At 30.5% G+C, this 11,613-nt stretch overlaps 1 protein-coding gene across 2 annotated transcripts; it reads right to left on the reverse strand.

Annotated features, from left to right (window-relative positions):
• Window positions 1–1,162: 1,162 nt before the first annotated feature.
• On the reverse strand, window positions 1,163–10,696 carry LOC141524457 (uncharacterized). 2 transcript variants are annotated; one of them, XM_074238358.1, is made up of 5 exons: window positions 10,550–10,696; window positions 4,538–4,609; window positions 1,954–2,133; window positions 1,719–1,875; window positions 1,163–1,631 (listed from the first exon to the last, which is right to left on the reverse strand). In XM_074238358.1, the coding sequence occupies exons 2-5, from the start codon at window positions 4,607–4,609 to the stop codon at window positions 1,507–1,509; spliced, it is 534 nt and encodes a 177-aa protein (XP_074094459.1). In that variant the 5' UTR covers window positions 10,550–10,696; the 3' UTR covers window positions 1,163–1,506. The 2 variants fall into 2 exon arrangements, with proteins under 2 accessions (XP_074094459.1, XP_074094458.1); XM_074238357.1 differs by lacking the exon at window positions 10,550–10,696 and adding an exon at window positions 4,667–4,969.
• Between the last annotated feature and the right edge of the window lie 917 nt (window positions 10,697–11,613).

Below are 11,613 nucleotides of genomic sequence, written 5' to 3' on the forward strand. Positions count from 1 at the left end.
GTTTGTCAAAATTATGGTAATTAATTTTTGTTTTAATTTTTTTTTATGCATTTTTCGAAAATAAAAAATATACCGAAATTTCAAAAAAAAAAATTTTCTTTCAAAAAAATTAAAATTAAAATGGTGGATCTCACACGGAAAGAACAAGATGACACTGAATATCATCCCAGATTATACTGAGTGAAAAAAAATTTAAGATAGTAGAATCTAGTAAAATCTAGATTACAATGAGTATAATCCAGATATCACACAGTATAATCTGGATTTTTCTAGCTACTATCTGAAAATTTTTTTCACCACAGATATGACGGAGTATAGTCTAAGATGATGTCCAGTGTCATTTTGTTCTTTTCGTGCACTTGTAAAAAATTACCATTTTTTTTGTTTATTAAAAAATTAGTAACTATATAATGATTAAAAATAAAAATTAAAAAAATTCATTTTTTATCTGTGACTTAATGTTATAACATAAAATAAAATCAAAGAAATTAAAGAAGAAATATAAGAAAAAAAATTTTAAATAGATGACCCATATTAATATGTATAATATGAAAAGTGAGAAGTAGATGTAAGTAAGATTTTGTCTACATGGTGTATTATGATACTGTTATTACTTATTATATTACTTATCCTAGTTGTCGAGATAATACTAAGTAAAAGAAGAATAAAAATTTTGTCTGGTTACTTTCACAATGTATTAAATACATTACCACTTGTCATGCTGTTGACAATGCGTCATCGATTATGAAATATTGTTTTTATAATTTACATCTCAGTGGTTTATCGGTGACCTTTGCAGTATTCTATTCACCGAGATTACAGTTAAGTGCATTTCAATTATTTATTGTCTATAAAATTTACATTTTTATTGATCTAACTACAGTAATTTACTAGATATTTAATATCAACAGTGTAATTATTGTTAGTAATGTTCAAATATAAGATACTTATTACAAGATATAATTGCACACTGTAATACTTGTGATTCACTTGCAGATACTAAAATAATTAGAGTATGAAATGTAGACAAGTTTAAATTAAAACAAGATTTTATTTAAATACACGTACATCGAATAAACTTTTTAAAATCAACATTTAAAATAATTTCATGAAGTCATGTAAAAAATTATCAAATCAACTACAATTATAATAGTCTTATAGATTAACATGAAATATTTATTCACTTATCGATATAATACACATTAATTTGATATATCAATAAACTATGTAGTTTTTAAAAACTAGCATAATGATGTTTAAATGCTATTAATTGATTATTTATGAAGATCATGAATAAATATAGTATTAATTTTACGAATATTATCAATTATCAATTATCAATAAAAAATATATTATTTAAAATAGCCTCATCATTTATTTGTACGTTAATCTTCTGTCTTAATGTAAGATAGCTTTAGCTATCGATTATCCTTTGAAAATGCTTTTTTTTTTTTTTTTTTTTTTTTTTTTAATGAAGAAATACGATAAAGTCTTGGTGATTTAAATTTAAACATTGTAACCTTTGTACGGTTCGTAGTTTTTGTTCTCCTGATTTGGAGAATAACCATACTTTTCGAGCATCAGTTCCTTGTAGAAACTGTAGGCTACGAGCCAGATGTAAACGTAGGCGCCTAAAATAATAGTTTTAATAATTATTATTTATTGTAATTATAATTATAGACTTAGTAAAGTAAAATTGTAAATAAAATACTATTTACCCATCAGAAGAGATAGAATTAAGAAGTTTACGTAAATCATTATTGCTGGTAATGTGTATTGAAATGTAAACACCATTACACCAATAGAGATTGCTAATTCCACTATTACGTTGCTATATGCCAAGCAAACAAAGGGAAAAACATAACTGGCTTTACGCTGAAAAATTCAATTAATTTTTATTTATTTTTTATATTATAGTTAAGTGTATATTGTTATTTATTGTTGTCTTCTTACCTTAATACTTCCAATTATGAGTTGTATGGATATTATCATACAAATCACAAGATATGACATTACCCCTACGTAAAGAGCTTTGACAATGTAGTAGGTACTCATTTTAAATTCAGGATTTTCAATGTTTTCAATATGGTCTATTCCGATAGCTTCTAGGATGAAGACGAATATTGTACATAACTAAAACAAGTAAATAATGATATTGGAGTTAACATACATTTAAAAAAATGTATGTTAACAAAAATGTATGTTTTTTAACAAATAAATTTTGATTGAAAAATATATTTTTCTTCATACCTCGGTCGAAAGTACGTACTTTCCTCTCTAATGGCAGGAAAGAAAGTTTAACATTTACTCCCAGTGAGAAGTACACGCGCGCCCTCTGTAACGGCGGGAGGAAAGAATTTCTCATGCGTAATTACACTTGTAACTAGGGACTGTTTATTCCGTCACTATAGCAAATTCTTAACCGCTGTAATTTCTATTGCTATCTCTAACCTTAGATAATTTAACAACACCGGAACCTCCAATAACATCGATTACAACACGGACAAAAAAAAGTACTAACAGAATATAATAAACAATCAACTCCAACTCATTTTACAACAAAACCACCAATTTCAGTCTTTGCTAAAAAACAAGAAAATTAACCTCCGTTAAAAATAAGAAAATTTCTGAAAATAATGTTCCTACCAGTAAATTATCATCAGAATGCTCATCTAAAAATTTTAATTTAAATAATCAAGTGATGAATTATCAAAACTGTACACTCAGTGGAGATATAATTTTTAACTGCTCCAATATCAAGTTTTAAAACTGTGTATTTTATGGAAGGATTATTAATAATTGCGATCATTCAAGAGAAAATTGAAACGATTAAAAAAAATGCAATAAGAGTTTTTCGCTTATAATATGTTTTGTTTGATAAATTTTATAATAACTAATATAGTTTGTTAAACTAATGAAAATAAATACATCTTTGAAAAAATGAAATTAATTTATTTTTAAAAAATATGACCAGACTTGACTCTTCGAATGTATTTGATGCCTGCCCCCACAACGAGCAGCACTCGCTTTGCTCGTGCCGCAAATATCGGGGCAGGCATCAAGACATACTTATCTGCCCTTGAAGTTAAAAAAAAGTAAAATTGATAACGTACTTTCGACCGGCTATGAAGAAAAATCGTATACACTACAGAGGCCAAAAGTTGAAATCTCGGTCCTGCGCGTCATGGTGCCCTCGGCTTCGCCTCGGGCATCATGACGCGCAGGGCCGAAAATTCAACTTTCGGCCCTAGTAGTGTAATATACTATTAAAAAATTATACTCATAGAATTTAGATTTTATTTGTTGATGCCAAGGCACAGGCTAAATGGCAATTTCTATTACATAGTATATACAGTTTTTACAAGTAAACGATTTCTGTGAATACATAATAGAGTATTGCATAAAAATTTATTTAAATAATTTGTATATAAACAAGGTAAAATCAAATTAATACAGAGAATAATAATTTAAAGAATTAAAAAATTAACAAATGTGAAAATTTATTTATTTAAAAAAAAAAAAATTGTAACATGTTTGTTATTTTTATCTTCATCAAGCAAAATTAAATTATTGTAGAGAAGAATAACTTTTAAGGTTAGTTTTTCAAATCAATTTTTTTCCTATTTTAATAATAGAATTAAAATTTCGTTTTAAGGGGACCCGGTGGTCTAGTAGCTTAAAATTTCAACTATTTAAAAAAATTTTTAAGAATTTTTTGAAAATGAATTTCAGATTCGTACTTTTAACTACGCGCCATTTTGTCATATATATATTTTTTTTCATTCTACACGGAAAGAACAAGATGACACTGGATATAATCCCAGATTATACTCAGTGATATCTGTGGTTAAAAGAAATTTCAGATAGTAGTTAGTATAATCCAGATTATACTGGGTGATATCTGGATTATACTAGCTACTATCTGAAATTTTTTTTAACCACAGATATCACTGAGTATAATCTGGGATGATATCCAGTGTCATCTTGTTCTTTCCGTGTAGTTCCGACGATAACAATACTTATACTAATTAAAAAAAATTTTTTTTTTTAATTAATTATTGTTGAGAGTCGGTTTTAAGTGCTGTGGTCATATCGCCGACTTTAACTGTTGGGAGTGGTACGTTGGGGTCTTTTTGGGTTGTGAAAATCTTAATCTACGAGGCAAGGGTCGAATATCAACCAAGATGGTTTCTAAGACCAGCCGGGGATTCGAACCCACGCCCGACTGGTGAGCCAGTCCGAGTGCTAACACACGCTTGTTAGTGTTAGGTTTATTTTTTTGGAGAGGGGAACTTCGGCGTCATTTATCTAATTAAAAAAAATTTTTTTTTTGTTTTGATTTTCATTTTTGCGTAATTGATAAGTAATAGAATAAGTGTAATAAAAATTTGAAAGCATTAGTCATTACCTTCATATAGAAATAAAATTTTTAAAATAGCTTAAATTTTAGGCCGCTAGACCACCGGGTCTCCTTAATAATAAAGAAAATTTGGTTTAAAAAACTGACTTTTACTATAAATATATTTATCATACTTACTATAGTCGCAATCCCGATAATTATACTGCCAATTTGTAGTGAGCAGCACCCACAAAATGTTTTTACCTGCATCTGAAAATAATTATAAAATTAATTCTTTATCTAAAATTCAAAGAATCTTCTAATTACCATTATAATTTTTATGAGCTCTGTACCAAAAATAATTATTAGTGCAAAATTTTAGGACTTGAAAACTATGTAACCTTAATTGAGTTTCGGTAAAATTTTAATAATTTATTTAGAGAAATAAATGTTCAATTGTTTCGTAGTTGTCTTCTCAATAACGCATTTACTTATATTAATACCCGTATACATGTTATTTAAGTAAATCCTGTTCTACGATCGTCAGACAGATACGACACGAACAGGAAAATTGTTTTTCATTCACTCGCTAGATAACGTCAAGGAAGTCCTGATATCCAGAATACGTGCAAATCCTTTAGAAGTTACCGATACCTATTGTGTACACATTTTTCATTGTTTTAATTGTTGGAAATTCATTTGTAGAATTATAAAATCTATTTCCAATCATGATAGCATGACAACTGATAACAAATACGATAATATTAAATTAATTTAATCAAACCCTTGTGGAAATAATTCTCTGAAAAAACTCTTGAAAAGTCTTTATAACTCTGAATAAGACTTTTCGAAAGTCTTCACATCCCTAACTAAGTAAAGGAAAGACTAAATAAGTCGTCAAAACTCAGCAAAACTCTTCAAAAGTCAAATGTTCCCTGTAATTTCGGACTTTCTCAAAGAGTTATTAAGACTTGATAAGACTTATTCAGTTTTACAGGAAAAGAAGAGAATATTTCTTTTCAAAAAAATTACTTATCAGAATTAAAGAAAATTGAAAAAAAAACTATGTATAAAAAAGAATTAATGCATGTTTTGTAAGAATTTTTTTAAAATTGTTTATAGCCGAAAATTGCTGCGCTTTTTGAAAAATAATATATTTTAGTTTTTAAAATCTGGAATTTAAATCCGTAGTTTTTATTAAATACTTTTAATTATGTTACCTAGAAAAAGGTTCATTTATTTGTTCAATTTTATTTATGAGTAAAATTTCCCAGCCTATGTACTGCAATAACAATCTAGGCAATTTATTACTTTTTTTATATTTCAGTTTTTTCCTAGCTCTAGAGTAGAAAATGAATTTTTAATGGTAATTTTTTGGGATATTTCTTAAATACACTAGTCACAAAAATTAAGGGATATAAAAAAAATTCCAAATTTTTTGGTGATTTTCAGCGAGCTGTAACTCCGAGGAAAATGATCGCAGAGAAAAAAAAAAAAAAGCAAATTGTAGCTCCAAGTGTCTAGTTTTTAGATATAACCATGAAAATTTTTTGTCATCGTCAGGTCTGGAGAAATCCTAAGAAAACTACTGAAAAAAATTTTTCGAAATTTTTTTCGTCTTAAAAAAGGTCTACGGGCTTCAAAAAAATTTTTCGATTGTTTCGTTAAAAGCTCTTTTAGTAAATTTAATACCCTTAAATTTGACGTAATCAAAAAGCCTGTACGATAATTTGCCGCGGAGTATCGTCAATCAAAGCAAAAAGTTTTTTTGACTTTGGAAATCAATAACTCTGGAAATAATGACCGTATAGGAAATCGAAGGAGGGTTTTGAAAACTACACAATATTCTCTATAAGAAAACGTAAACCGCTTTTGAAGAAAAAATTTTTTTGAATTGAAAACTCGGACTGAAAAAAGACAAAAATTCGCATAATTAAGGATATTTGGATAACTTGGTATAACTTTGGATAAAATGGATGAACGAAGGATATCGTTGGTAATTTTTTAACTTCAAAGTGTCCCCTAAAATCCCTAAGAAATTCAAAGCGCTGCGATTTTTTGTTCATAGTGCCCAGAAGCTTCAAATTCTGTGTTTTCGCAAAAATCACCATTATGAGCAATTTTGTGATTTTTATTCATTTTTCCATTGAAAAAATTTTTTTCAAAATTCTTTATTTTTCGATCAAAGAGATTGATTTTTCAAGAAATTTGAAAAAAAAAAAAAAATTTTCAATTTTTTCGAAAATTTTTTCGAAATTTTTTTATCAAAAATTTTTTTTTAATTTTTTTTTTTATCGTCTTCAGAATGCTTCACTATTGTCAAAAAAATTAACTCAATTTTTTCTGTCCGCTACAACTGCCTTAGTTTTAAATCTCATTTTAAAAATTCAATAAAAACAAATTGATATACCCCCGCGGAGTTCGGCTTTTCCTCACACAAAACTTGAATTTTACATTTTCTTTTTAGCCTAAATTCCTTACGTGAATTTTATGTAAGCTTTTCTTTGATAAGCACCTTTTGATATGCCTCGTCGACATTTAGCTGCCACAGATGTGGCTCGCATTGTTACCCTCCTTCAAGAGGGCTACAGTCAGGTGGAAGTAGCAGCTTCTATGGGAGTGAGCCAGTCCGTTATCAGTCGGGCCTATGCCCGATTTAACGCGACTCAAAGTTACGATCGTCGTCCGGGTCAAGGTAGACTACGAATCACTACCGAGCGTGATGATCGAGCTATCATTCGAGAAGCTCGTCGAAACCCTACTGCGCATGCCCACACGATCGCTCATCAATTTCGCAATCGTCGACAACGTCCTCCCCAACAACACATATCGGCATCGACGGTTCGAAATCGCTTTTGAGAGCAAGGACTACGCGCTAGACGCGCAAATCGCGTGCCTATGCTCACTCCACGACATCGCCGAGCCCGATTGGCCTATGCTCATGATCATCACCATTGGGGTCGTAGACAGTGGACCAGTGTATTATGGACTGACGAATCTCGATTTTGTCTTCATGGCAGCGATAGACGATCTCTCGTTTGGCGCCGTCGTGGAGAACGAGATCGGGATGGTTTTACGAGACCAGTTACAGCTTTCAATGGTGGATCAGTCATGGTGTGGGCAGGCGTGTCCTTCAATACCAAAACCCCGTTGGTCATCGTTCGTGGGACGTTGACTGCCGATAGGTACGTCGACGAAATTCTGGAGCCACACGTCCTGCCTATGCGCACACGCATGGGGGCAAGACGGTTCATTTTGATGCAGGATAATGCTCGTCCTCACACTGCAGTTCGTACGCGAACTTTTCTCCGCGCCAACAACGTAACAACGCTTAATCATCCAGCGATGAGTCCTGATTTGAACCCAATTGAGCATGTTTGGGACATGCTTGGGCGTCGATTGCGGCGAGACTATCCGCAACTGCACAATCTTCATCAGTTGACTCAAGCGTTGTTACGTTGTTGGCAAGGAATTTCGCAACGTGATATTCGACGATGCATCAACGTGCAAGAGCGTTTACGAGCTGTGATTCAGAACAGAGGTGGCAATACACGGTACTGAGCAGTTACTGCCGTGCGTACAGAGGTCATTCGGCAGCTGCAAACAGACAAACACGCAGACAAAGACACACACACACACACACACACACACACACACACACACACACACACACACACACGTGTGTGTGTGTGAGAAGCGTAAATCCGACCGAGCAACCTCCACGTGGTACGCTTTGGGTAACGCTAATGCCGGCGGTAAAACAACAGTCGAAAAAATTGAGAAAATTTCGAAAAAATTTTCGAAAAAATTGAAATTTTTTTTTTTTTCAAATTTCTTGAAAAATCAATCTCTTTGATCGAAAAATAAAGAATTTTGAAAAAAAAATTTTTTCAATGGAAAAATGAATAAAAATCACAAAATTGCTCATAATGGTGATTTTTGCGAAAACACAGAATTTGAAGCTTCTGGGCACTATGAACAAAAAATCGCAGCGCTTTGAATTTCTTAGGGATTTTAGGGGACACTTTGAAGTTAAAAATTACCAACGATATCCTTCGTTCATCCATTTTATCCAAAGTTATACCAAGTTATCCAAATATCCTTAATTATGCGAATTTTTGTCTTTTTTTCAGTCCGAGTTTTCAATTCAAAAAAATGTTTTCTTCAAAAGCGGTTTACGTTCTCTTATAGAGAATATTGTGTAGTTTTCAAAACCCTCCTTCGATTTCCTATACGGTCATTATTTCCAGAGTTATTGATTTCCAAAGTCAAAAAAACTTTTTGCTTTGATTGACGATAACTCCGCGGCAAATTATCGTACAGGCTTTTTGATTACGTTAAATTAAAGGGTATTAAATTTACTAAAAGAGCTTTTAAACGAAACAATCGAAAAAATTTTTTGAAGCCCGTAGACCTTTTTAAGACGAAAAAAATTTCGAAAAATTTTTTTCAGTAGTTTTCTTAGGATTTCTCCAGACCTGACGATGACAAAAAATTTTCATGGTCATATCTAAAAACTAGACACTTGGAGCTACAATTTGCTTTTTTTTTTTTTTCTGTGCGATCATTTTCCTCGGAGTTACAGCTCGCTGAAAATCACCAAAAAATTTGGAATTTTTTTTATATCCCTTAATTTTTGTGACTAGTGTAGTTTCTTAAGCTGCTTATAGTCATAAACTTAATATTTGGGTTATATTACTCTGGGTTTATTTTACTTTTGGGAAATTTTGTATTTTTTAATCTTTTTATTGCTCACTAAGTTTAGAAATATTTTGTAAACCTATCGCCCATCCAGGTAAAATCTTAGTATCCGCATTCCCTTTCCTGCTTATTTTTCCAAATTGCATAGCTTGCAATTATCCCGTCTCCAAATTATTTCCTGGTCGACTATTTGTCACCAAATATTCCTACTCCTAATTTTTCCTGCTTGTAATTGTAACGCCTAGTTCTTACTCTACTCTTAACAATTTTTGTATTTTCTCTAAGTTAGTTATTCTCAAATACTTGTAGCGCACAGTCGCATTTTTTGTTTGTACTTTAAATAAATTAAAGTTAAATTTAAACCTCATTGGTTTTTACTTAATGCAACATCTATCATTAGTCTTGCATTTTATAAATTGTGAACTAAACGTTTTATTCACAATTTATTTGAGTAACTCATTTATTTAGTATAAAATATAAATTTTAATTTTATACGTAATTTTTTATATACTTGCGGTAAACCAATCGCGAGTCAATTCAAAAATAATATTGTCATCACGAAAATACTTTGATGGGCATCGAATCACTCATAGTTGAGCAAGTCAAAACATCAACAGCAAATGAAGTGCACTTGCTGTTGGAAACAGATACTACTCAAAGAGTAAATCCAATCAGTAATTAATTTAGACTATCAAATATTTAAGTCAACTTTCCAAGTAGGAGAGAATTTTCTAACCACACGCCACTTATTAGAAACTAAGAACACTTAAAGATTCTAAGTGTAAATTCGTAAACTAAAATGTAGTTAGTATCAATTAATTCCAGCAGAAAGTCCGAAAATAGATTTCCCTATCTTGCAGCAGATAGAGCCTGTATGGCAACAGATATATGAACAACGTGGCAGTAAAAGAGGCCTGTCAGGTTGCAAGGAGAACCTGATAGTGGATCGATGCGTCTTACAGGATGCGATCTACTATCAAATAAAAATCCCGAAAAAGGAAAATTTGACTTTTGAAGAGTTTTGCTGAATTTTGACGACTTATTAAGTCTTTCCTTTACTTAGTTAGGGATGTGAAGACTTTCGAAAAGTCTTATTCAAAGTTATAAAGACTTTTCAAGAGTTTTTTCTGAGAATTATTTCCACAAGGGAAAACAAGAATTTTATCAATTATCACGGGAGTTACGCAATGTTATTTAGTAATAATTGATAATTACAGCAATTTAAAATGAAGAATACTTTAGTTTAATTTTTCAGTTGTCAGAATTATAAAAAGTAAAAAATTTTTTAATTAAATTATAATTTGACTTATAAGTCAATTGTAAATATGACAGATTGCGTAAAAAAGAGATTTGTTTATATCCACACCAGCAAGAAGCTGAGTGCATGTAAAATCGATAGAAACATAAATAGAGCAAGCTTAGCTTAGGGAATAAGAGAGTAAGAAAAGAATCTGGAAAAAAAGTTGTTGAATATTCATTTAGCAAGTAATATGATATTAAAGTCCTTACCTTGCACGATTGAGTACAGATAATTGTGTTTACCAGTGAAAAAAAGTACTAAAGCAATGGCGAGATTATTATGTATTTGTTCACTGTTGAATAGCTTTGCCGCAATGCTAGCAGCTAGCTAGCTTGAAGCAATTTTCTTATTTAAAACGCGCAAGTGTGAGTTTTATTTTTATAAATGCGCTTGCGCGTTGTTCATTTCTTAATTTATCTATACCTATATCCAAGTTTAGCACATATATTGATGTATGTAGAATTGGTAGGTAGGAAGGAGGATTCTTCAAATAAACCGGTGACGCTATACTATTTAACTACTGTACTTCAATGAACTTATATAATTAAGGATTAATTTAATTTTTAAGCCGATTAATTTATTAATTTCTTCATCGGAATACGCGATTCAAGATCTTGTCTTAAACATGGCTACTTTCTGACTAACTTTGGTGATGAGAATAAACAATACTTTTCATTTTATTATTCTTCTTTTCAATTATACTGTTTTTGATTATATATTATTATGATAAGAAGTTTAAATAAATTAAATATAATCATAACTTTATAAATTATATTTATTTAAAATATTTTCTTTTTTTTTCTTAAAAAAGAAATCATTAAGAAGAGGTTTTTAAATTGGAATTTTTTGATGTTTAGTAGAAACTTTGTTTCAAAAAATTTCGTATAAAATGATGTGAATATTCTCTTGCAATTATCTATACAATCAAAAATAGTAATGAATAATTTGGTAACCTATAATAGAGCTTAAAAAGCTGTAATAGCTCTTGAGTTGTTGACCAACGTCAGAATAAATGGAATATTAAATTACCGAGGATAATTACTAAGGTTTGTCATTGTTACTGCTTGTTTATACCCTTGACCGTGAAAATATTAGATTGATAATAAAATTTTATCACTTAATAAGATGTAAGGATGACCAACGCTAAGTACAGTGTTGAAGTGACACTATAATAACAGTACTTTTGAAGATTGAAGATAATATTTCAATTTAAATTTTCTTTGCGGAAAGTTAAAAATTCAAACTTTTAAAATATGATAAAAATTATCTCCAG

This window comes from Cotesia typhae, unplaced genomic scaffold (genome assembly GCF_013202065.1).
Source record: "Cotesia typhae breed Kobodo isofemale line unplaced genomic scaffold, CoteBio_Ctyphae contig_22, whole genome shotgun sequence".
Lineage (NCBI taxonomy): Eukaryota > Metazoa > Arthropoda > Insecta > Hymenoptera > Braconidae > Cotesia > Cotesia typhae.